The sequence below is a fragment of the Cyclopterus lumpus genome, chromosome 23 (assembly GCF_009769545.1).
Source record: "Cyclopterus lumpus isolate fCycLum1 chromosome 23, fCycLum1.pri, whole genome shotgun sequence".
NCBI classification, from domain to species: Eukaryota; Metazoa; Chordata; class Actinopteri; order Perciformes; family Cyclopteridae; genus Cyclopterus; species Cyclopterus lumpus.
In genome coordinates, this window is record NC_046988.1 from 17,585,880 (window position 1) to 17,611,334 (window position 25,455).

General features: G+C 42.4%; 1 protein-coding gene across 2 annotated transcripts; it reads right to left on the bottom strand.

The window, feature by feature from the left end:
- Positions 1-659: 659 nt before the first annotated feature.
- On the bottom strand, positions 660-25,182 carry tnpo3 (transportin 3). 2 transcript variants are annotated; one of them, XR_004608984.1, is made up of 24 exons: positions 24,930-25,182; positions 23,238-23,438; positions 19,353-19,426; positions 18,376-18,532; positions 17,347-17,490; positions 17,068-17,243; positions 15,931-16,069; positions 11,350-11,496; positions 11,092-11,199; positions 10,524-10,615; positions 10,238-10,377; positions 9,623-9,814; positions 8,995-9,086; positions 8,830-8,906; positions 8,673-8,733; positions 8,297-8,437; positions 7,830-7,946; positions 6,280-6,374; positions 6,008-6,164; positions 4,475-4,642; positions 4,282-4,394; positions 3,297-3,380; positions 1,759-1,993; positions 660-938 (listed from the first exon to the last, which is right to left on the bottom strand). XR_004608984.1 is itself a non-coding variant. In XM_034526471.1 (23 exons), the coding sequence occupies exons 1-22, from the start codon at positions 25,047-25,049 to the stop codon at positions 3,320-3,322; spliced, it is 2,772 nt and encodes a 923-aa protein (XP_034382362.1). In that variant the 5' UTR covers positions 25,050-25,182; the 3' UTR covers positions 1,335-1,993; positions 3,297-3,319. The 2 variants fall into 2 exon arrangements, 1 of the variants encoding a protein (XP_034382362.1); XM_034526471.1 differs by lacking the exon at positions 660-938 and having other exon boundaries at positions 1,335-1,993.
- Between the last annotated feature and the right edge of the window lie 273 nt (positions 25,183-25,455).

Below are 25,455 nucleotides of genomic sequence, written 5' to 3' on the forward strand. Positions count from 1 at the left end.
ATTACTCTATAATACCCAGTATTACAAAAACAGAGTATAGAGTATTGCACTGTAGCATTGTAATGCTATATATTGATATTCTGTGTATTACACAAATAGTGTAATACACGGAATTACAATAACACAACAGTACACTGTATTAACCTGTACTACACAGTAAAACAGTAGACAGAATTAACCTGTAGTACACTGTATTAACCTGTACTAGTGTATTACACAGTACACTGTATTAACCTGTAATAGTGTACTACACAGTAAAACAGTAGACAGAATTAACCTGTAGTACACTATATTAACCTGTAATAGTGTATTACACAGTACTACACTATATTAACCTGTAATAGTGTATTACACAGTACACTGTATTAACCAGTAAGTGTATTACACAGTACTACACTATTGACCTGTAATAGTGTAGTACAGTAAAACACAGTAGTACACTTAGTGAATCACACAGTAGTACACTTAGTGAATTACACAGTAGTACACTTAGTGAATTACACAGTAGTACACTTAGTGAATTACACAGTAGTACACTTAGTGAATTACACAGTAGTACACTTAGTGAATTACACAGTAGTACACTTAGTGAATTACACAGTAGTACACTTAGTGAATCACACAGTAGTACACTATTACAGGGGACATAAGTCTCCAGAAGTTACAACAATGATGTCATATTTCTCCAGAAATATTAAACAATTATCATTTAGATAATCAATTGAGAATAGAATTTGGATTAATTGATAATGAAAATCAATCTCTAGCCCCACCCTCTTCTGCTGGAAGACGTTTCTTATTTCATTCATCTGAATCACGTTTAAAAGGTTTTACCTCCGCAGATGAAACGATTCAGTCTGGTTCAGTTTCAGGTGACAACAAACAGGAACCAGTTTGTCCAGAACTCCCAGCAGACGGCGTCTCCACACAGGACGAAGCTGTAACAGTGACATCATCTGGGTTACCGAGTGAAGGAACCAGGTACTCCGATCAGATGTCCCACTGATCAATACCTATTCATGTGTGCCATGTACAATTAGCTTGGGGGGCAGTACCAGGGTCCATTACGAGACGTCTAATAAATGATGGTGTAGCCTACAGGTACTGATGACGCATGAATGAATTAAACACGAGACGCATTAAAGTTGAATGTACTCTGTGTGATTAGAGGTCCCACCGGCAGGATTGGGTCTGCTGGTCTCTGGCTCCACCCTCAAAGACTTACCTGGACGTTTAAACACAGGTGAGCCTTCTGCCTCAGGTCTGAGAAACCTTCACACCTTCTGATACACAATGAGACACATCCAGACGAGTAAAACACTAAGGCAGACGGATTTGTTGTTTCAGTTGTTTTTTGTTTATTGTTTACAACAAGGCTACATCACCGATGATGTCATGGTGTCAGTCTCTCCGTCTCATTACCCAGAGTTCACTCTGTCTCACTTTGTGGAAAAACAACTAAAAGTCAACCAAAGTTAAAAAGGTCAAAGGTGACGCCAAATCCTCCAGCATTAAGCCTCTACAGGCAGCCACTCAGCCAAGAGCATCATGGGAAATCTTTTGGCTCTTTTGTATGGCACGGACAAAAAACATCACGACCAAAGTCCCAAAAATAAATCTTCTCTTAAAAACTGTTGGCCAGGCACGTCCTACAATTGATTACTGATGAAGATCCAACAGGACTGATCCACATCAGTTCACTTAGTGAACTCCTCCTATTCCTGACCCCGCCCACCTGCTGGATCCAACCCCACCCACCTGAAACCTTCTGGACCCGACCCCTCCCACCTGACACCTGCTGCAGGTGTGGTCAGGTGAGGTTGGGGGTCGGGGTGGAGAACTCACTCTGTCAGTCCTTCAGAGTTATTTGTCCTGTTTCACATTCAAAGTCCCTCCTCCATCTTTATCATCTTCATCTTGTCCCTTTGGATCCTTGTCTGCAGTCGCAGCTTTTTGCCGTCACCTCTGAATGTTGGTCAACAAAAGATTTAACCTGAAAAGAGACGACAACAGCTGCTTAACATCCGTATCATTACATTTCATTTAGCTGACGCTTTTATCCAAAGCGACTTTGATTTTACATTTCACTCTGAAGGTCAAAGAATGATACAAACAGGATTCTGAGATTTCTTAATCTTCCCACAGAGTTCATCAGACACAAGGTTTCTTTAGGCATCAAATTAACAACATGAAACTAACTGTTTTGATTGAAGATGCCGGGTTTGATATGAAAGTCAACAAACAATTACCCGACTAAACAGTTATCCGACAAAACAGTTACCCGGTGTCGTGTGAATGATAGTTACAAGGTGTAAATAGTTTGCCGACTGAACAGTTACCTGACTAGGGTTGTCACGATACCAACAATTATAACTTCGATACCTGCCATAAATAACATTATACACAATACCACAAATACAATACCGATATATTTATCTATAATAGTAATAAATAAAACATCTGTATGGTTCCTTTTTTTACCAGCGTGTTCCTGCCCAGCTTTTTGAACACTTAAAAATGGCATTAATATTAGTATTAGCCTACAGCAAGATATTAATGAAAACTACATGGTGCCATCAAAGCGTCTCCTGCACTTGACCGACATGTCTCCTGCACTTGACCGACACGTCTCCTGCACTTGACCGACATGTCTCCTGCACTTGACCGACATGTCTCCTGCACTTGACCGCCATGTCTCCTGCACTTGACCGCCATGTCTCCTGCATTTGACCGCCATGTCTCCTGCACTTGACCGCCATGTCTCCTGCACTTGACCGACATGTCTCCTGCATTTGACCGACATGTCTCCTGCACTTGACCGACATGTCTCCTGCACTTGACCGACATGTCTCCTGCACTTGACCGACATGTCTCCTGCACTTGACCGACATGTCTCCTGCATTTGACCGACATGTCTCCTGCACTTGACCGACATGTCTCCTGCACTTGACCGACATGTCTCCTGCATTTGACCGACATGTCTCCTGCACTTGACCGCCATGTCTCCTGCACTTGACCGACATGTCTCCTGCACTTGACCGACATGTCTCCTGCACTTGACCGACATGTCTCCTGCATTTGACCGCCATGTCTCCTCAGCGATCACTCGCTGTGAGTGAGCGCTGATATCGTTTTGAACGTAAGGTACCGCGGCACCTTTTCAGTATCGATACACCGTGCAACATTAAACAGTTCCCTGACTAAACAGTTACCCGGTGTTGTGTGAATGATGGTTACAAGGTGTGAATGGTTACCCGGTGTTGTGTGAATGATGGTTACAAGGTGTGAATGGTTACCTGGTGTTGTGTGAAGGTTGCAGCTATCGGAACAGTCTGGTGAACTCTCTGATGGCCCAACACACCTGTTTACACTCCTCAGCACTGAGGAGAGGAAGCAGAAATATGAACACAATCCAGTGCTTGACTAGATGACTCCAAGAGGAACTCTTTGTTTGGGGAAGTAGAATGCAGTTGAATAGGTCACCTCTGGTTATTTGGAGGGGGGAGGGGGGGGGATTACAGGATCTGTCTGAACTTGTTGAGGACTCAGGAGTTTTTCTGCTTTCCACATTTAGATCAACAAGTCTCAACAGATACCCATCTGATGCCTCAAACAAACATCCCATAATGTTCAACATATTGTGAACACACCACTGTCAGCTCTACATGCCCCAGAACACCTTACTATACGCTCCACACTGATTTTAGTCAGCCTTTGTTCAACTTATTCAACAAGAAACAGGTATCGTGATTCACACATACTTTAACACCCGACTGGAACCAAAAACCTGAACATTACCTTTTGGTTACCTGCAGAGAGCAGGTGTGTTCAACGAAGCATCAACATGATGTGAACATGTAGAAAAGCCATAATTCAATCGGCTCTATCCCAGTCTCATCATCGTTGTGTTGTGCTGGCTCGGCTAAGAGCAAACAAGCTCAAACAAACGCTGCCTACGTGTGGTTCAACTGTCGAGATCAGTTTGTTCTCTGGCTGAGACGAACCAGCCAGGAAGGTGCTGATGTCTGTGTTTTTCATATTATTGACTTTATATAGTGACATTGCTGTTGTAAACATTACTGTTGCAGTTTTAGAAACAATTTGATATATAAAAAAATTAAAATAAACATTCTAATCCTGTTCTTAAATTTGTTTTAATCTTTAATAAATATTAAAAAGCTTACTAAGTATTTAGTAATGAAAAAGAACCAATAAGTCGATAAAATCCTAACAATATCATCCCCAAAAATAATCCTATGGCAGGTGTTGCTGGTGTCTCACCTGGTGACCTGTTTGTGGAAATCAGTCAGCTGTTTGTGAGTGACAGTCACAGCTCCTCCTGACGTCTCCTTTGGTAAACCTTTCAGAGCATTTTCTAGCCAGCGACAAAATGTCTGAAACAGAAGACAGAGTTTAATCGCACCTGAGGAACGAGCACCGACACACCCGACCAGCTGTTACTCTTCATACTCACAGGTCTGTCGAACACCATGACCTCCCACAGCACCTCGGCAACGTCCGGCAACGTGTACGGTGGCAGACAGAAACAACACGAGTGCATCAGCTGAGTGATGAGCTGCTGGCCGTGCTGCTCCATGGCCTGACCAATCAGCTGCTTCCTTACCTCAAAGTTCTCTTCATGCTGCAGAGAGAGGACACACAATATAACTCTTTTCCTGTTAAAGAGAAAGGACAGATCCTTGAGAAAATAGTCACAAATCGGTTCTATATAATAGTTTATTTGAGGAGTTTCAGTCGGGATTTAGAAAACACCACAGCACAGAGACAGCACTGGTGAGGATTACTAATAACCTTCTAACGGATCAGATAAAGGACTCATCTCTGTACTGGTCTTGTTAGACCTTAGTGTTGATAAAGGACTCATCTCTGTACTGGTCTTGTTAGACCTTAGTGCTGGTAAAGGACTCATCTCTGTACTGGTCTTGTTAGACCTTAGTGCTGGTAAAGGACTCATCTCTGTACTGGTCTTGTTAGACCTTAGTGCTGGTAAAGGACTCATCTCTGTACTGGTCTTGTTAGACCTTAGTGCTGGTAAAGGACTCATCTCTGTACTGGTCTTGTTAGACCTTAGTGCTGGTAAAGGACTCATCTCTGTACTGGTCTTGTTAGACCTTAGTGCTGGTAAAGGACTCATCTCTGTACTGGTCTTGTTAGACCTTAGTGCTGATAAAGGACTCATCTCTGTACTGGTCTTGTTAGACCTTAGTGCTGGTAAAGGACTCATCTCTGTACTGGTCTTGTTAGACCTTAGTGCTGATAAAGGACTCATCTCTGTACTGGTCTTGTTAGACCTTAGTGCTGGTAAAGGACTCATCTCCGTACTGGTCTTGTTAGACCTTAGTGCTGGTAAAGGACTCATCTCTGTATTATTATTACCAACTCTACTTCTTCCCCAAAGTCCTTGTGCTTTTTCTCCTCACAGGTTTCCATGGATCGTGGTTATACGTTGACCATGGTCGTGTCTCCTGCCATGGCCTTACTGACACCCACCGCTACTACTATTATTATTATCATTAGTCACAATACTATTACTGGTTTATTATCTTTATTATTCTACTCTATCCACTGCTGCTATTAGTAGTCGTCATTTTTCTATCATTATTCTGCTTACTACTCTCATATCACTGAATGTATAGTTTATTCTGTACACATGACATCTATCACACTTCTGTCCATCCTGATAGAGGATCCTCCTCTGTTGAACTCTGAGGTTTCTTCTTTTTTCCCCCGTAAAAGTTTTTTTGGGGGAGTTTTTCCTGAACCGATGTGAGGTTCTGGGACAAAGGATGTTGTATGTGTACAGATTGTACAACTTTCTGAGGCAAATTTGTGATTTGGGGCTATAGATATAAACTGAATTAACAGACAGACATTATATATTGTGGTGCAGAAAGAGGACAGAGACTTAAAGTTAGTCTTTATTCTGTCTTTTGTCATCAGTGTAGTTTTAAAGTAGTTTGAATAAATTTTTTTATTGCCGACTCACGTCGTTGGCAACTCCGGTGTGAATGAGGTCTCGGACAAACTTCATAACGCTGCAGTTGGCGTCTCGGTGGTCCAATGAGCTGGCAGCGATTGCGCACTGGATGATGTGAACGATGATGCTGCTGCTGAGTAAAGTTACGGGACTCCTTTGGACAAACCTGAACAGGTAGAGATATCAAGCACATGTTCAGGCACATGTACCGGTCCAGGTAGAGGAAGTTCCTGAATCAAACCGCAGTCGATAAATGTGTTCAGGTGAACGAGCAGACTCACCTTGTGGCCAATCTGAACAGGTCGTCCACAGTGTCAGGATGATTCCTCAGACCATTCTGCTGCTCCAACAGCTGGAAAGTTGGCATGCACAGAGCCTGGAGGAAGCGGGAGGTCATCATGGCAAAGTAAATCAGTGTTTCTCATGAATTACCGAGATTGTGGCGACGGGACAAAGTTTATTTTCTCTCATAATGAACCAAAACTCTTTTACGCTTCTTGAATTGTGGGCGATCTTGCTCTCTATCTGCGTGTTTGGGCAGCAACCCCCCAACATGGAACCCGTCTCGTTTATCACGCTTGGAGAGTGGGACTTTTGTCACATCACCACCATCTCATATCTATACAAACCATTCCATTGTGACTCAATTATGTACCGACGCCGATAGGAGAAATACATTGAGCATTTGAAATGTAACTTTGGTAAAAGTAGAGAAGAATTAGCATCACTATGCAGAATGGCCCATTTTAAACCACAGAAGGCTTTTATAATTGAATTATAACATTGATGCATTCACTTTCTTCACGTCATTGTTGTAGCTGGTCAAGGTAAAGCTAATTTGAACTACTTTATATACTAAATAATTAGGCTACATACCATTTATTAAACACATCTATTATTGGTTGATTTATATACTCTATCAAGAACCTGAATCTCCAAAGTAGCCCAACTTGTCACTAACATTGCATATAATAGAGATAGTCAAGTAGAGTACAAATACCGTAAAGATTTACATAAGTAGAGTACTCCAGTAGCCTAAATGTTACATTCCAACCACTTCTCAAAGAGCACAATGTTCACCTGTTCTACAGGTGTTGGTGCGTTCACCTGTTCTACACGTGTGTTGGTGCGTTCACCTGTTCTACACGTGTGTTGGTGCGTTCACCTGTTCTACAGGTGTTGGTGCGTTCACCTGTTCTACACGTGTGTTGGTGCGTTCACCTGTTCTACAGGTGTTGGTGCGTTCACCTGTTCTACAGGTGTTGGTGTGTTCACCTGTTCTACACGTGTGTTGGTGCGTTCACCTGTTCTACAGGTGTTGGTGCGTTCACCTGTTCTACACGTGTGTTGGTGCGTTCACCTGTTCTACACGTGTGTTGGTGCGTTCACCTGTTCTACAAGTGTTGGTGCGTTCACCTGTTCTACAGGTGTTGGTGTGTTCACCTGTTCTACAGGTGTGTTGGTGCGTTCACCTGTTCTACAGGTGTTGGTGCGTTCACCTGTTCTACAAGTGTGTTGGTGCGTTCACCTGTTCTACAGGTGTTGGTGCGTTCACCTGTTCTACAGGTGTTGGTGTGTTCACCTGTTCTACACGTGTGTTGGTGCGTTCACCTGTTCTACACGTGTGTTGGTGCGTTCACCTGTTCTACACGTGTGTTGGTGCGTTCACCTGTTCTACAGGTGTTGGTGCGTTCACCTGTTCTACACGTGTGTTGGTGCGTTCACCTGTTCTACACGTGTGTTGGTGCGTTCACCTGTTCTACACGTGTGTTGGTGCGTTCACCTGTTCTACAGGTGTTGGTGCGTTCACCTGTTCTACAAGTGTATTTACCTGTAACATGTCAAGCAGTCCCTGCCTGCAACCCTCCTCCATGCCATATTCGTCCACCAGAATGCTGCCCAAGTACAGGAAGCAGGAGTGTGGATACACCTGATAGACACTCACCATCTGATGACAACAAACAGCCAATCAGAACAAATATAGTGTGTTAAGAATAAGATTTAAACTAACACATGGACAGGTGTGTCAGTACTAACACATGGACAGGTGTGTCAGTACTTCAAGAATCCAAGGCAACACACTGAGTGATTGATATACAAATTTTAAAAAACTGTATTTCTTATAGACCAACACATAACATACTATACATTTATTTAAACCTTACATTTTGGATTTATAACCTGAACCAATAGATCAATAAGACATTAATATCACCGATTGATTGTGAGATTCAATCAGTTCTCCTCAACCCTTTTCATTACAAATCAGAAAAATAAACAGGTCCAGGTGCGTCTCACCTGAGTGACGAGTGGCTGCAGCAGGGAGGCGGAGCCTTTTCCTACACATCGTACAGCGAACCTGAGACAGCGACAGCATCGCTCCACAATCCTGTTATCAGCCTGGTGAGTGTTCAGAGTCTCCGAAAGCACGGGCCAGATCTAGAAGTGAGACACGTGACACAGGTAAGTCATGGAAAACCAACCCCCCAGGTAAGATATGTTTATTGAATACATTATCTGATTTATAGTTGAGTCACATGACGCACAACATGTATCAATAACATACACAAGGCTTTACAGGGAGGTCACATGATTATGATAAAGTTATTCATGAATAGAATACTTTGTGTAAATATTCAAATGAGGTGAGTTCCGGTGAGCTCAGATGTTTTACCTCCTGAATGACTTTCTGACAGGGGTGAGTCTGTCCATTCTCCACAATGGGGTTTGTGTGTCTGTAGGAAAAACAAACAAATATGTATGAACATATTCACGGTTTGCTGCTTTGTAAATTTAAATAAAGGTTGACATTTTTATACAGGTGAACTCACCTAAAGATAACAGCCAGTCTGTCGAGCCAGACGGTAGGATCAGCTGACTTACCATTTGTAGATTTCTCAGCCAAAAGCTGAAAGACAAATATTTACTTTGGTATTAGTTTGAATATAGTATTGAATATTCTGGCTTTTATTGAGGGGGATAGACAGGTGACTGACCTTTTTTAGAGCTATGACCTGAACAGCACAGAGATCACTGAGACATTCTGCAATCTTCTCCAGAGGAAGACGGGCCAGGACCAGAGCTGTACCTGTACAGGTAAATAAACAAACTAACTGGTGGGACAGATCTGAAGACTAGAGCTGTACAGGTAAATAAATAAACTTTAACATCTGTGGGACAGACCTGAGGACCAGAGCTGTCCCTGTACAGGTAAATAAACAAATAACTGGAGTTTTCCCATCACGTGCATACAAGCAGCAGCTCCCACCGACCAATCGGCAGCAGCTGGGAGTTGTCAGGTATCACTATGACCGAGTATCAATACTAATTATCCACCCAGGTGGCGATAGTGTACTGACCTAATGATTCGATTCCACTTATTCTGTAGAACCTAAAATCAAAAACTCTGAGGGCTTTACAATCTGTACACATACGTCATCCTCTGACCCTCACACCAGAACAGGAACAACTCCCCCAAAAACCCTTCAAAGCAAAAAGCTCAGGGAGAGCAACAGCGGAGGATCCTCTATCAGGATGACTAGAAGTACAATAGATGTCATGCGACCAGAATGAATAACATAACAGCGATGTCACTACAGATGTGTTACAGGTGTGCTTATGTACCTTTAAGCAGTCCTACAGCGGCCTCAGTTGACAGGACGAAGGAGTCAAGGGCCCGAGCGATGTCCAGCAGACCCTGGAAGTGCTGAGCCATGTGATCTCTGCATACTGAACAGATGTTGTGGATTGCCTTTGCTGCTGCCGACGCTAGAGATTTCTCTCTGAGGCCTTTCATCAGGTAGTTTAACACCGGGTCTGAAGAAGAGGAAGTACAGGGTCATGGTTTACAAAAGAAACATTCCACCTCTCAGATGGACGTATAAGTCATATATCACGTCAGGTCAGTTTATCCTGACAGGTCACCAGTAATATGCCAGGTTACCAAAATCATACCAGGTTACCAGTATCATGCCGGTATGGCTGCTTGCTCAAGGGCCTCTCATGGTTTCGTTGACTCACAACGTTCTCAAAACACCTTTTATTGCCTGTGTTTTTCTGCTATTGAGCGTTAGGGGTTAACCCTAACTGCCCACTTGGGTTAGGGGTTAACCCTAACTGTCCACTTGGGTTAGGGGTTAACCCTAACTGTCCACTTGGGTTAGGGGTTAACCCTAACTGCCCACTTGGGTTAGGGGTTAACCCTAACTGTCCACTTGGGTTAAAATCATGAACTCCTACCGAGGAATCTTGGGTTTCGGTCCACGACCTCGCTCATCTCCCCGACCAGCTCGATGCTCGTATAACGGACTGCCATGTGGACGGTTTCTGGAAGTAGAACCACTTGCTGTAGCACCTCTGACAGCGTTGGGTTGTTCTCTCTGGAGGACGAACACAAACCAAGTCAGTTTAACTTTAAATGTTGGAATAAAATGCATTCCTGACAGTGGAAGTCAGCAGTGTTAAACGAAGAACTCAATAAGGAAAACACGATTTAATAATAAAAATAATCTCTTCAGATACTCACGGATCAACACTTTTTGCAATCGCAGCCATGATGAAGAGAACAGCTTCCGTCACCTCCCAGGAAGGGTTTCCTTCTTTTAACGTAGAATATAACTGAGAAAAAACAGAAGACCCTTTAAAGTAGAATATAAACAAGAACAAACAGAACATCTATTAAAGTAGAATACAAACAAACAGAAGACATTTTAAAGTAGAATATAAACAAGAATAAACAGAAGACCTTGTAAAGTAGAATATAAACAAGAACAAACAGAAGACCTTGTAAAAGTAGAATATACACAAGAATGAACAGAAGACCTTTTAAAGTAGAATATAAACAAGAATAAACAGAAGACCTTGTAAAAGTAGAATATACACAAGAATGAACAGAAGACCTTTTAAAGTAGAATATAAACAAACAAACAGAAGACCTTGTAAAAGTAGAATATAAACAAACAAACAGAACATTACATTACATCTTATTAAGTAGAATGTTTGACTGAGAATAAACAGTGGAGAAACTTTAATAGAATCCATCGACATGTTCACCGAATAGAAAGTAATCTTTGTGTTGTACAATAGAACGTTACCTGAGAGAAACACTCCATGGATCCAACCAGAAAAATTACGTCTTTAACGAGGTCAGAGACTCTCATCCTGAACTCCCCAAAATCATCTGTGTCCTCTGGGATTCCATCCTGTTGGGTAAAAACAATTATAGTTGATATTTTAACTAAAACCAACAGAACCTGAAGAGTATTTGTCACAGATAATTCAGTGGGAGTCTTGATTTTATATCAAAGTCAGAATTAGAGGTGGTTCTCTGAAGACCTTATCGGGTGACTTACGTGGTCAGGATCAAGTTGACAGTGTCGGGCCAAACAGTGCAGAAGTCTCTGGATGTATGGTCTGAAGATGGTGTGAAGAGCTGCATCATTTATTTTATACAGATGTTCTCCAAGACGGTACCAGAAGTTAAAGGAGATCTCCACGACCTGGATCAGAACACATCCAAGAGAACAGGGACCAGGAAAGAGGATTATTATTACAAATTAAAGATCAAACTGAAGGTGTTGTAGTTACTTTAGTACCCCGTACTGAAGGTGTTGTGGTTACTTTAGTACCTCGTACTGAAGGTGTTGTAGTTACCTTAGTACCCCGTACTGAAGGTGTTGTTGTTACCTTAGCACCTCGTACTGAAGGTGTTGTGATTACTTTAGTACCCCGTACTGAAGGTGTTGTTGTTACCTTAGCACCTCGTACTGAAGGTGTTGTGGTTACTTTAGTACCTGGTACTGAAGGTGTTGTGGTTACTTTAGTACCTGGTACTGAAGGTGGTGTGGTTACTTTAGTACACTGTACTGAAGGTGCTGTGGTTACTTTAGTACCCCGTACTGAAGATGGTGTGGTTACTTTAATACCACGTACTGAAGGTGTAGTGGTTACTTTAATACCACGTACTGAAGGTGTTGTGGTTACTTTAGTACATGGTGCTGAAGGTGTTGTGGTTACTTTAGTACATGGTGCTGAAGGTGTAGTGGTTACTTTAGTACACTGTACTGAAGGTGCTGTGGTTACTTTAGTACCCCGTACTGAAGATGGTGTGGTTACTTACTGAAGGTTCTGTGGTTACTTTAATACCTCGTACTGAAGGTGTTGTGGTTACTTTAGTACCTGGTACTGAAGGTGTTGTGGTTACTTTAGTACCTGGTACTGAAGGTGTTGTGGTTACTTTAGTACCTGGTGCTGAAGGTGCTGTGGTTACTTTAGTACCTGGTATTGAAGGTGGCGTGGTTACTTTAGTACCTGGTACTGAAGGTGTAGTGGTTACTTTAATACACGGTACTGAAGGTGTAGTGGTTACTTTAGTACCTGGTACTGAAGGTGTAGTGGTTACTTTAATACCTCGTACTGAAGGTGTTGTGGTTACTTTAGTACACTGTACTGAAGGTGCTGTGGTTACTTTAGTACCTGGTGCTGAAGGTGTAGTGGTTACTTTAGTACCTGGTACTGAAGGTGTAGTGGTTACTTTAGTACCTGGTACTGAAGGTGTAGTGGTTACTTTAGTACCTGGTGCTGAAGGTGTAGTGGTTACTTTAGTACCTGGTACTGAAGGTGTAGTGGTTACTTTAGTACCTGGTGCTGAAGGTGTTGTGGTTACTTTAGTACCTGGTGCTGAAGGTGTTGTGGTTACTTTAGTACCTGGTACTGAAGGTGTTGTGGTTACTTTAGTACCTGGTACTGAGGGTTCTGTGGTTACTTTAGTACCTGGTACTGAAGGTGTAGTGGTTACTTTAGTACCTCGTACTGAAGGTGTAGTGGTTACTTTAGTACCTGGTACTGAAGGTGTAGTGGTTACTTTAGTACCTGGTGCTGAAGGTGTTGTGGTTACTTTAGTACCTGGTGCTGAAGGTGTTGTGGTTACTTTAGTACCTGGTACTGAAGGTGTTGTGGTTACTTTAGTACCCCGTACTGAAGGTTCTGTGGTTACTTTAATACCTCGTACTGAAGGTGTTGTGGTTACTTTAATACCTGGTGCTGAAGGTGTTGTGGTTACTTTAATACCTCGTACTGAAGGTGTTGTGGTTACTTTAATACCTCGTACTGAAGGTGTTGTGGTTACTTTAGTACCTGGTACTGAAGGTGTTGTGGTTACTTTAGTACCTGGTACTGAAGGTGTTGTGGTTACTTTAATACCTCGTACTGAAGGTGTTGTGGTTACTTTAATACCTGGTGCTGAAGGTGTTGTGGTTACTTTAGTATATGGTGCTGAAGGTGTTGTGGTTACTTTAGTACATGGTGCTGAAGGTGTAGTGGTTACTTTAGTACACTGTACTGAAGGTGCTGTGGTTACTTTAGTACCCCGTACTGAAGATGGTGTGGTTACTTACTGAAGGTTCTGTGGTTACTTTAATACCTCGTACTGAAGGTGTTGTGGTTACTTTAGTACCTGGTACTGAAGGTGTTGTGGTTACTTTAATACCTGGTGCTGAAGGTGTTGTGGTTACTTTAGTACATGGTGCTGAAGGTGTTGTGGTTACTTTAGTACATGGTGCTGAAGGTGTAGTGGTTACTTTAGTACACTGTACTGAAGGTGCTGTGGTTACTTTAGTACCCCGTACTGAAGATGGTGTGGTTACTTACTGAAGGTTCTGTGGTTACTTTAATACCTCGTACTGAAGGTGTTGTGGTTACTTTAGTACCTGGTACTGAAGGTGTTGTGGTTACTTTAGTACACTGTACTGAAGGTGCTGTGGTTACTTTAGTACCCCGTACTGAAGATGGTGTGGTTACTTTAATACCACGTACTGAAGGTGTAGTGGTTACTTTAATACCACGTACTGAAGGTGTTGTGGTTACTTTAGTACATGGTGCTGAAGGTGTTGTGGTTACTTTAGTACATGGTGCTGAAGGTGTAGTGGTTACTTTAGTACACTGTACTGAAGGTGCTGTGGTTACTTTAGTACCCCGTACTGAAGATGGTGTGGTTACTTACTGAAGGTTCTGTGGTTACTTTAATACCTCGTACTGAAGGTGTTGTGGTTACTTTAGTACCTGGTACTGAAGGTGTTGTGGTTACTTTAGTACACTGTACTGAAGGTGCTGTGGTTACTTTAGTACCCCGTACTGAAGATGGTGTGGTTACTTTAATACCACGTACTGAAGGTGTTGTGGTTACTTTAGTACATGGTGCTGAAGGTGTTGTGGTTACTTTAGTACATGGTGCTGAAGGTGTAGTGGTTACTTTAGTACACTGTACTGAAGGTGCTGTGGTTACTTTAGTACCCCGTACTGAAGATGGTGTGGTTACTTACTGAAGGTTCTGTGGTTACTTTAATACCTCGTACTGAAGGTGTTGTGGTTACTTTAGTACCTGGTACTGAAGGTGTTGTGGTTACTTTAGTACCTGGTACTGAGGGTTCTGTGGTTACTTTAGTACCTGGTACTGAAGGTGTAGTGGTTACTTTAGTACCTCGTACTGAAGGTGTTGTGGTTACTTTAGTACCTGGTACTGAAGGTGTAGTGGTTACTTTAATACCTGGTGCTGAAGGTGTTGTGGTTACTTTAGTACCTGGTGCTGAAGGTGTTGTGGTTACTTTAGTACCTGGTGCTGAAGGTGTTGTGGTTACTTTAGTACCTGGTACTGAAGGTGTTGTGGTTACTTTAGTACCCCGTACTGAAGGTTCTGTGGTTACTTTAATACCTCGTACTGAAGGTGTTGTGGTTACTTTAGTACCTGGTACTGAAGGTGTTGTGGTTACTTTAGTACCTGGTACTGAAGGTGTTGTGGTTACTTTAGTACCTGGTACTGAAGGTGTTGTGGTTACTTTAATACCTGGTGCTGAAGGTGTTGTGGTTACTTTAGTACCCCGTACTGAAGGTGTTGTGGTTACTTTAATACCTCGTACTGAAGGTGTTGTGGTTACTTTAGTACCTGGTGCTGAAGGTGTTGTGGTTACTTTAGTACATGGTGCTGAAGGTGTTGTGGTTACTTTAGTACATGGTGCTGAAGGTGTAGTGGTTACTTTAGTACCTGGTACTGAAGGTGTTGTGGTTACTTTAGTACCTGGTACTGAAGGTGTAGTGGTTACTTTAGTACCTGGTACTGAAGGTGTTGTGGTTACTTTAGTACCTGGTACTGAAGGTGTTGTGGTTACTTTAGTACCTGGTACTGAAGGTGTTGTGGTTACTTTAGTACCTTGTACTGAAGGTGTTGTGGTTACTTTAGTACCTGGTACTGAAGGTGTTGTGGTTACTTTAGTACCTGGTGCTGAAGGTGTAGTGGTTACTTTAGTACCTGGTGCTGAATATGTAGTGGTTACTTTAGTACCTTGTACTGAAGGTGTTGTGGTTACTTTAGTACCTTGTACTGAAGGTGTTGTGGTTACTTTAGTACATGGTGCTGAAGGTGTAGTGGTTACTTTAGTACCTGGTACTGAAGGTGTTGTGGTTACTTTAGTACCTGGTACTGAAGGTGTAGTGGTTACTTTAGTACCTGGTACTGAAGGTGTAGTGGTTACTTTAGTACCTGGTACTGAAGGTGTTGTGGTTACTTTAGTACCTGGTACTGAAGGTGTTGTGGTTACTTTAGTACCTGGTACTGAAGGTGTTGTGGTTACTTTAGTACCTTGTACTGAAGGTGTTGTGGTTACTTTAGTACCTGGTACTGAAGGTGTTGTGGTTACTTTAGTACCTGGTGCTGAAGGTGTAGTGGTTACTTTAGTACCTGGTGCTGAATATGTAGTGGTTACTTTAGTACCTTGTACTGAAGGTGTTGTGGTTACTTTAGTACCTTGTACTGAAGGTGTTGTGGTTACTTTAGTACCTGGTGCTGAAGGTGTAGTGGTTACTTTAGTACATGGTGCTGAAGGTGTAGTGGTTACTTTAGTACCTGGTACTGAGGGTTAGGGTTGTGGTTGTTTACGTACCTCATATTGCGGGTGTCCTGCACAGATCAGCAGCAGCTCCAGTGTCCTCAGGTCTCCCATACCCTGACCTGGACTCCTGACTGTCGTCTCTAAAAATGTCTCGCAGAGTTCGGTAAAGATCCTGCAGTAGTTCAGCACTCTGAGGACAGAAATCCAAAGTAAATGTGGATGCTACACTTTTTTATTTATCATGTATCTAATCATTACAATGACCTGTATTACATATTTTTTATCTTACAAATTATTGATATTCCATTTTATTTTATATTTATTTATTTATTATATTTACTGGTGGCATTTGCCTCATTGCCCTCTGAATTATTCAAAATCAATTACCTAAAACCCTTTTCTTTTTTTAAAAAGTGCTGTATAAATACCATGTATTCTACCCTTCACCCTCAGCCAGAGACACGGGGGGGGGGGGAAACGGTTTGCTCAGGAGACTTGAAACTACATACATGCTTCAAATTGTGGAGATGTGCACCTGCACAGACAGGAACAGTGCAGAGGGCTATGCATCACAGGATAGCAACAGGATGCTCCACATCAATGACCAGTTTACGTAAGAAAGAAGTCCTAACCCTAAAACTAACCCGGAAGTGGGATTCGGGACAGCTCGCCCATCACTTGCTCAGCCAGTCAGTGAGAGCCCTTCAGAATGCAGATTACCTTCCAGCGCTACAACATCAGCGTAATGCTGCTGCCGCCTTTATCAATGACAGAAATCCACCAAGTTGTTAAACTAGAACGGTGCACTCAGTAGAGATCCCGCCAGGTGCGTCTGAAACGACCACTGCTGAAATGTTTGACTGGAAGAATACAACCCATATTGGTGTCAGGCCCTCCCCTCCCCTCCCCCTCTCATGGAGGCACCACGACACATGACCAGAGCAGCTGAGTGTAGTGGATTGGGTGTCAGGAGTGGCAATGTAATACAGGCAATATAAGTCAATGAAGCCAGGAGAGGTCCTTGAACATGCACCATAATTGGACACACAAAATATTTCGCAGTTTGCTGCAGTAGAAAAAGAGATGAGCCTTTGATAGACACAGATGCTCACTCGCACAATGAGATCACGACCCTTCTGGCAGAGATCAATATCGTGAATGAATATGGACACATTTCATAGTTCTCACTTGTCGAGGTCTTCTCGAGCCACAGCCATGTGATATGCCGTCTCCAGCGTCAGGACGCCCTGGAAGAGCTGCAGACCCAGTGCCATGTTGGTCTCCACGTTTTCGATGGCGTAGAGAGATGAGCAGACGCAATCGGACGCCGCCTCATGGAGGTTGGTGGAGGTTTCATCCCTCTGCTGTGGAAACAGAACACTGTTGTCATGTATGCGACTGTTTCATACATCTTTTGAATGATGCACGTTGATCCGATAACAGGAAGCGGGCAGGTTTAAACCTCACCAGGACTTGGAAGAGAACCATGAGCAGCTGGTTACTGGCCATGAAGTTACTGTCGAGGACTCCCAAGTTGAACCAGCTCCCCAAACAGCGAAAAACTTTGATGAGCATCTTCTCATCGTTACCCGCCTTCTCCACACACGATGTCTAAAAGAGAGGAAAAACAACACAATCTGAGATGAGGCTCTTCTTTTCTCAAACGTTTGGTTGGTTTAAATAAATGTATGTTAAGTCCAACAAAATCTTATGTGCAAAAATTGTGGTTGTGCCATAATTGTTCCCAAAACAGCCTCCATCCAGACACAAACTAATTAATTAATAAACAGTGAAAATTATTTTTTAGATGAAATTAGGACAAAAATACAAAAGGTCTCATTTGTAATTCAAGTGTGATTAAAGAGTTACACTTAATTAATCTCTAATATCAGTGTCATATATATTACTGAAAAAAATCCCCATCAAGTATTTATGTTATTACATTTTTGACCATCTTCTGAAATATTTTAGAATACACATAATAAACATGATACAAATTATAAAAGTAAGCAGTAGTAACTGGAGACCAACTATGAAGTATTAACGAGCGATTAGCAGCCGGATCACATGATCTATGGATCGTGGCTGTGTCTGGAACCGGTCCTTCCTCCTGGACCCTGCCAAGTGCACGGCCTCCTGCATCCTTGGCCCGGCCTCCTGCCCCACCTCATAGGCCCGGTCTCCTGCCCTGGCCCTGCTTATGCCCCTCCCCTCTACCTCCTTCTGTTTACCTGGATCATGGTCCATGCCTACTACTCATTATTCATAATTTCTGTCCTATTCATTGAATGTGTTTATGTAACTCTGTTCATCTGTACACATTACATCTATTGCTTCTGTCCATCCGGGGAGAGGGATCCTCCTCTGTTGCTCTCCTGAAGGGTTCTTACCTTTTGTAATCTGTGATTCTGGGCTATACAAAATAAACTGAATTGAATTGATCCTCAAAGAGAGAATAACAAAGAGTTTATATATGTATGAAGCTGAGAAACCAACCAGCACGGTGACAACGGTGCTGGAGTAATACGCCAGATCCTCAATGATCTCTGTCCGACGATTGGCTCCAATTCGTAGAGATCGACTGTGAACTTCCTCCGGCAGCACGGTGAGAATCTCTATGAGGAAGGGCATCGAGCTGATGTCATTGTTGTACCTGAGGGGGGAGGGGCATGGACAGGTGCGTTAGAGAGGACAACAGCATCTGAATCTGGTTTTGTCCTCACAAAGTTGGAAAAGAGATTCTGAACGGGAATATTCCTAAATATCAATTTACTCTCATATAAACCTGTTTGTCAAACCTATAGATTTGAAAGTTACTGGTAGACGTCCCACAGGCGTGACAGTTACAGGTAAATGTCTCACAGGTGTGACAGTTACAGGTAAACGTCCCACAGGTGTGACAGTTACAGGTAAACGTCCCACAGGCGTGACAGTTACAGGTAAACGTCCCACAGGTGTGACAGTTACAGGTAAACGTCCCACAGGCGTGACAGTTACAGGTAAACGTCTCACAGGTGTGACAGTTACAGGTAAACGTCCCACAGGCGTGACAGTTACAGGTAAACGTCCCACAGGCGTGACAGTTACAGGTAGACGTCTCACAGGTGTGACAGTTACAGGTAAACGTCTCACAGGTGTGAAAGTTACAGGTAAACGTCTCACAGGTGTGAAAGTTACATGTAAACGTCTCACAGGTGTGAAAGTTACAGGTAAACGTCTCACAGGTGTGACAGTTACAGGTAAACGTCTCACAGGTGTGACAGTTACAGGTAAATGTCCCGCAAGTGTGAACGTTAAAGATATTTTCTCCGCCAAACTCTGTTGACAATGAATTAAACATTTGAGTGTGTGTTTTTGGAACCAAACAAAGATGTCACATATTTATTGATCTGTTGGACATATTTGTAGTTTCTGTGCTGTCAACATGTCCTTTGTTTAAAAGGTTTCAGCTGTGTGGTTGTGGGAATCCTTACTTTTCTATGAGCGTGTGAACACATCCTTTCCACGAGGCCATCTGAAGAGCGAGATCTGCGATGGCTAAAGCCAGCTAAGAAAAAAGAGAACAAAAACAAGATCAACATTAATTACACTTTAATTTACTGGATAAATACAGCCAGACTTTCTCTTCAGTTTGATGAAGCTTCGTTAAATTTACTTTCAAGGCTTCCTTCCTGTTTTGATTCTGTTAAGAGTCAGGACACACTTTGTAAACAAAAAGCTGGTGCAAGCAATGTTTTGAGCAAGTTAGAACATACTTCCAGCTTCTAGAGCTGGGCAATAATCCAACATGTTATTTATGTCTTACTATAGAAGCATATCAGGATGAAATCATACATTGAGATCAGCAGGGCCATGGCAGGAGGTTGGGCCCATGAGGCAGGGCAGGAGGCCTTAGATATGCTGCTATAGGCTTATAGGCTGCTGGGGGATGTTTTAGGATACACTGAGCACCTATCTCCTCTTCTCTCTCTCCTTATGGATGAATTTACATCTCTCCATTGCACCGTATTAACTCTGCTTCCTCCCCGGAGCCTTTGTGCCTTCTCGCCTAATAGGTACCATTGGACCTGGCTGTGTCTGAAGCTGGCCCTGGGTCCTTGCCCCTGCTTCCTACATCCAGCCTCTGGCCTAGACCTGGCCTCCTTCCCAATGGCCCTGCCTCCTTCTCCGTGCCTCCTGCCTCAAAGGCCTGGCCTCTTTCGCGATGCCTCATGCCTGGTGGGCCAGCCTCCCGTCTCCATGATTTTGGGCTATACAAAATAAACTGAATTGAATAGAAGTGCATACTAGTTTGAATTGATAAGATTTCTGCTTTTGCATCGCACATTATTAACTTTGCTCCTTCCCCGGAGTCTTTGTACTTTCTCTCCTCACAGGCTTACATGGATCTTGGTTTCATCTGGACTGTGGTCCTGTTTTTATCTAGACGGTGGTCCTGGTTTTATCTGGGTCGTGGTCCTGGTTTTATCTGGAACCTGCTCCTGCCAAACACCTAGTGCTATTATCATTTTTATTTAATTAGTTTTATCTGTATGGCTATCAAGTTTAGTTTAGATGTAAGGCCGTCAACTTAGTATCAGGTTTAGTTTAGTTGTAAGGATGTCAGCTGTGTATAAAGTTTAGTTTAGTTTAGCTGTAAGGATGTCAACTTAGTATCAAGTTTAGTTTAGTTGTAAGGATGTCAGCTTAGTATCAAGTTTAGTTTAGTTTAGCTGTAAGGCTGTCAGCTTAGTATCAAGTTTAGTTTAGCTGTAAGGATGTCAGCTTAGTATCAAGTTTAGTTTAGTTTAGCTGTAAGGATGTCAGCTTAGTATCAAGTTTAGTTTAGTTTAGCTGTAAGGCTGTCAGCTTAGTATCAAGTTTAGTTTAGCTGTAAGGCTGTCAGCTTAGTATCAAGTTTAGTTTAGTTTGGCTGTAAGGATGTCAGCTGTGTATAAAGTTTAGTTTAGTTTAGCTGTAAGGCTGTCAGCTTAGTATCAAGTTTGGCTGTAAGGCTGTCAGCTTAGTATCAAGTTTAGTTTAGTTTAGCTGTAAGGCTGTCAGCTAAGTATCAAGTTTAGTTTAGTTGTAAGGATGTCAGCTTAGTATCAAGTTTAGTTTAGTTTAGCTGTAAGGATGTCAACTGTGTATCAAGTTTAGTTTAGCTGTAAGGATGTCAACTGTGTATCAAGTTTAGTTTAGTTGTAAGGATGTCAACTGTGTATCAAGTTTAGTTTAGCTGTAAGGATGTCAGCTTAGTATCAAGTTTAGTTTAGCTGTAAGGATGTCAGCTTAGTATCAAGTTTAGTTTAGTTTGGCTGTAAGGCTGTCAGCTTAGTATAAAGTTTAGTTTAGTTTAGCTGTAAGGCTGTCAGCTTAGTATCAAGTTTAGTTTAGTTTAGCTGTAAGGATGTCAGCTTAGTATCAAGTTTAGTTTAGTTTAGCTGTAAGGATGTCAGCTTAGTATCAAGTTTAGTTTAGCTGTAAGGATGTCAGCTTAGTATCAAGTTTAGTTTAGCTGTAAGGATGTCAGCTGTGTATCAAGTTTAGTTTAGTTGTAAGGATGTCAACTGTGTATCAAGTTTAGTTTAGCTGTAAGGATGTCAACTGTGTATCAAGTTTAGTTTAGCTGTAAGGATGTCAACTGTGTATCAAGTTTAGTTTAGTTGTAAGGATGTCAACTGTGTATCAAGTTTAGTTTAGCTGTAAGGATGTCAACTGTGTATCAAGTTTAGTTTAGTTGTAAGGATGTCAACTGTGTATCAAGTTTAGTTTAGCTGTAAGGATGTCAGCTTAGTATCAAGTTTAGTTTAGCTGTAAGGATGTCAGCTTAGTATCAAGTTTAGTTTAGTTTGGCTGTAAGGCTGTCAGCTTAGTATCAAGTTTAGTTTAGCTGTAAGGATGTCAGCTTAGTATCAAGTTTAGTTTAGTTTAGCTGTAAGGCTGTCAGCTTAGTATCAAGTTTAGTTTAGTTTAGCTGTAAGGATGTCAGCTTAGTATCAAGTTTAGTTTAGTTTAGCTGTAAGGATGTCAGCTTAGTATCAAGTTTAGTTTAGCTGTAAGGATGTCAACTGTGTATCAAGTTTAGTTTAGTTGTAAGGATGTCAACTGTGTATCAAGTTTAGTTTAGTTTAGCTGTAAGGCTGTCAGCTTAGTATCAAGTTTAGTTTAGTTTAGCTGTAAGGATGTCAGCTTAGTATCAAGTTTAGTTTAGCTGTAAGGATGTCAGCTTAGTATCAAGTTTAGTTTAGCTGTAAGGATGTCAGCTTAGTATCAAGTTTAGTTTAGCTGTAAGGATGTCAACTGTGTATCAAGTTTAGTTTAGTTGTAAGGATGTCAACTGTGTATCAAGTTTAGTTTAGCTGTAAGGATGTCAACTGTGTATCAAGTTTAGTTTAGCTGTAAGGATGTCAACTGTGTATCAAGTTTAGTTTAGCTGTAAGGATGTCAACTGTGTATCAAGTTTAGTTTAGCTGTAAGGATGTCAACTGTGTATCAAGTTTAGTTTAGTTGTAAGGATGTCAACTGTGTATCAAGTTTAGTTTAGCTGTAAGGATGTCAGCTGTGTATCAAGTTTAGTTTAGCTGTAAGGATGTCAGCTGTATATCAAGTTTAGTTTAGCTGTAAGGATGTCAGCTTAGTATCAAGTTTAGTTGTACGGCTGTCATTTTATTATTAGGTTTAGTTTAGCTGTACGGATGTCATTTTATTATTAGGTTTAGTTTAGTTTAGCTGTACGGATGTCAGATTAGTATCAAGTTCAGTTTACAAAATACACATTTGAATGTTAAAATGTCAGCAACAGCACCGTGTTTTATGTTTATTGTCTGTCAGAAAGTAAGAAACAAATGATGAAAATAAAAAATGTTTTCAAAATTACCGTCCCAGTATCATGGTATTTTACATTAGATTACATTTCATTTAGCTGACGCTTTTATCCAAAGGGTAATTCATAGTGGGTATTTGCATAAAAGCAAACAATTTAATTTATTAGAATATGAATTATTTCTTATAAAAAACATCTCGTCATTAGCAGTTTAATGATGTATAATAATCTTTTTAGAGCTAGTGTTTGGAAGTTAAACAGCTCATAATTAATCTCTAATATCCATTTTAAAGACATTTCGATGATTAGATGGGTTCAGTCTCCTCAGTGATACGACATGTTACCTGGAGAGGAAACGGTACTCAGCAGGTGGAGCTGCAGGGGTTTGTGTGTTTGTGCTGAACGTCACACGCAGAATACCCGATGTCATTCTCTCGACATATTGTCCAAATGTCTGTCTTTGACACAAACTACCATCTGTTCCGAATAAAAGAAAACAAACGGACCCTGAAGGTCACACTGTTACAGCCTGTCAGCAGGTGAGACGTATTACCTGTGTGACGATGATGGGCGACAGGTCTTTGAGGTTCTGGATGTGGGTCAGTAGCGATTCTCGCAGTGCATTGTGGGTCTCAGGTGGAAGCTCGTAGAAAGATGTCTGGATCTTCATCTTCATTGTCTGAGCAGCAAAATAACACGACTCAACGTCCTGTTTGAGCTGCAGAAGCTGATCTGAGATCTCCCACGCATACATCTGTAGGACAGGAAGTGATCAATGCATGAGTGAACCGATCTGCATGGCATTATATTATTGGTGTTCTTATTGTTATCTTGGTAGAACACAACACACTGCTAATCTCAGACCACCAGGTCTCAAATCTGTGTTTCTAAATATGAAGTCAAATCTCTGATCTAAAATCTGGACTCTGGTCCTGGTGATGATTCTGCCCTCAAGTCCAACTGGTCTATAAATGGTCAATGGACCTGTACTTGTATAGCGCTTTTCTAGTCTTCAGACCACTTCAAAGCACTTATAAGGAGCCATGATCTGAAGGTCTTTACAGAGAACCTGTGACTGACAGAAGACCTGAACCTGAAGGCATGATAGACAGAAACACAGCATAGATCTGGATTCTGGTCTACAGTACTTTAGATTCAAGTGGCACACAATCTGGTCTCATTCAAAAACCAGCAGCAAAGGAATAACATTAACAATACCAGATATTTACGAACCAGAACGTTCCAGATGTGTTTACTCCCCTGACGGGGGTTACTGGTGTAATGAGTTAGCCGCCTGACGAGGGTTACCTGTGTGCAGGTACAACACAGACTATCAGCCAACCTTATCTAACCCAGTCTCCACGGACTCATGTGGGCTTTACAAGTGTTGGCTGTTATTCACATGAGGACCAGAACCTGCTGAACCAGATCCACTTGACTGACACTGATAACAACTACCCCTCAGACAGGCTGACCCAGATTCACCAGACCACCAAACAGGAGAAATGAGTGAGAAGCTCAGAATCACGAATTCCTGGTCCGAGTCTCAGCCACGCCCTTAAAACAGTCTAGTGAGAACCACTTCCCGAACACAAGGTAACAGCAACATCAGCAGCTGATCATTATTCTGAACCTGAACCCACGTGACGTGGGGATCTCCGATATTTCAACCTTCCGGGTCTCACCTGGTAGTTCCAGTCCTCCTGCAGGTAATACACACGTAACCTGGTTAATAGTTTAGTTTGAGGGTCTCTTGCTCGTGAACCTCAGGGAGACCCGAGTCCGCGCGCACTAACTTCACCTGTTTCACACCTTTGATCAACTTTAGTGACATTAGCCAGCTAGCATGATAGCAGAGCTAGCTGGGCCTGCTGGACTCCTGAGACCGAAACCCTAACCCTTCGTCCGGAAGCATGTTTTAATCATCTAGACCCGAACCCAGCACGTTCACGTGGCCGGTCTGAACCCCTAACTAGCCCATGGAACGAGCAACTCATGGAGGAGCACGCATAGTGTTGTGATCCATTCATTTAACTAGCTTAGCTTAGCTATGATGCTAACGGGACCTGCGGCTCTTCTGAGCCTGCGCAGTTCAACTCACCTGTCCTTTACTGAACAGGTACCTTTAGAAAAACCGGTCCAACCAGACCCCGTTAGATGCCCCTCAGACCCACAACCCCCTCACCCCCCGCCCCCCACACCCCCGGTGCCCCGCTCCGGTCTCCGGCCTCTCCCATTTTCTTACCGATCTCTGGAGCTCCCCGAGCCACACCGAGGCTCGCTCCTTCCCGGCCGGGTCCGGGTCGTGGTACAGGGCCTGGACCGCTTGGTAGACAAGGGTCAGGTTCGGCTTGCCCCCTTCCATAGCTCACGTCAGAAGCAGGGATGAGATAAGGCAAAACGTTAACCAACACGGCGGATCTCTACGATTCCTACACGGTCTGTGTGTCGACCGCCATCTCGCACAGGCTTCCCGCGTGCAACCGCGATCACGTCTAGGCCGGAAACACAGGCACAAACATTAGTTCCGCTCTGTGACGACGAGGCTTCATACAGAACTCCCTTCAGAAGAAACGCCGTTTACTTATCATGAGTTATAATAAACGGATATTGACAATATAGTACATAACAGTGTTTGTCAATGTGGTCCAGAGATCAGGTCCAGGTTCAGTAAAACTCAGTTTCATTTAGTTTTGTTGTTTGTATACATTCATCTCTTTAAGATGGTTGTTAATGGAAGAGTGAATACAATATTATTATTGTAATTATTA

Coding starts and splice junctions, on each gene's coding strand:
- tnpo3 (XM_034526471.1), bottom strand. CDS start 25,049: ATGGAAGGGGGCAAGCCGAACCTGACCCTTGTCTACCAAGCGGTCCAG. Junction 7,947..8,296: donor TGCAGCCACTCGTCACTCAG/GTGAGACGCACC, acceptor TGTTGTCATCAG/ATGGTGAGTGTCTATCAGGT. Junction 4,395..4,474: donor TCATGGTGTTCGACAGACCT/GTGAGTATGAAG, acceptor CTTCTGTTTCAG/ACATTTTGTCGCTGGCTAGA.